Source organism: Octopus bimaculoides, unplaced genomic scaffold (genome assembly GCF_001194135.2).
Source record: "Octopus bimaculoides isolate UCB-OBI-ISO-001 unplaced genomic scaffold, ASM119413v2 Scaffold_151913, whole genome shotgun sequence".
Classification (NCBI taxonomy): Eukaryota; Metazoa; Mollusca; class Cephalopoda; order Octopoda; family Octopodidae; genus Octopus; species Octopus bimaculoides.
The window spans coordinates 2,794-3,632 of NW_026426419.1; the positions used below are offsets into that span (position 1 = coordinate 2,794).

An 839-nucleotide genomic window follows, 5' to 3' on the forward strand; every position below is an offset into this window, starting at 1 on the left:
CGACTTTGCCTTTCATCCTTTCGGGGATCAATAAATTAAGTACCAGTTGCTTACTGGAATCCATATAGCCGACTTACGCCCTCCGTCAAATTACCGGCCTTGTTCCTATAGTAGAAAGGAATAATCCATCCTTTTTTTAAAATTATTTCTCATTAATTATTGCGCTTTTTTTTTAATGATTCATTTTTATTTTCTGACTTTCTTTTTTATGCATTTTCACTTTTCTTTTCAAAATGATATCTGATATTCAAACAAAATTTCTTTGGAAGTAAAAGCATCTCTTCTAGTCGAACTCTTTTAGTTGATGTATATTTCAATGATCCGCTCTCAAGCTTATTATAAAATGGTATTATCTCTAATGGATTTCCTTCTCCAGCTCCATAATTAATACTGGCGTCACAGAATATTTCTCCGTCTTGTTTTTTTCCATCCCTTTTGTACTTATAAGATCGATAGATTATATCCTTCAATTTATTCCGAGCCTCTTTGAGATCTTCATTATTCTTATCCTTTAATATCTCCTCAAAAATACTATCAGTAAAATAAGTAAATATTTCCATATCGTCAACCTTTTCGAAAATTTTCAGGTGTTTATCTGCGGATTTGAAGGCTTCGCCAAGTAGTTTGTTAAACAGAAGAACAGTTTTGTGTTGGTAAGCCGTTTTATGTAATCGATATCGTGAATAAAACATATCATAGAAATTATCAAGAGTTTTGTCTCTGTAGCATATTTCACCATCTATTACTTTGGACATTTTCATTATTCTTTCGTGATCAAAGGATTTTCCGATACCAAGAAAATGGGAATCTCTCGCCAGATAATCCCATTTATCAACGTC

At 32.3% G+C, this 839-nt stretch overlaps 1 protein-coding gene across 1 annotated transcript; it reads right to left on the minus strand.

Annotated features, from left to right (window-relative positions):
* Window positions 1-6: 6 nt before the first annotated feature.
* Window positions 7-833, minus strand: LOC106881249 (deoxynucleoside triphosphate triphosphohydrolase SAMHD1). The gene has a single exon (XM_014931569.2). The coding sequence runs from the start codon at window positions 759-761 to the stop codon at window positions 207-209; it is 555 nt and encodes a 184-aa protein (XP_014787055.1). The 5' UTR covers window positions 762-833; the 3' UTR covers window positions 7-206.
* Window positions 834-839: the final 6 nt, after the last annotated feature.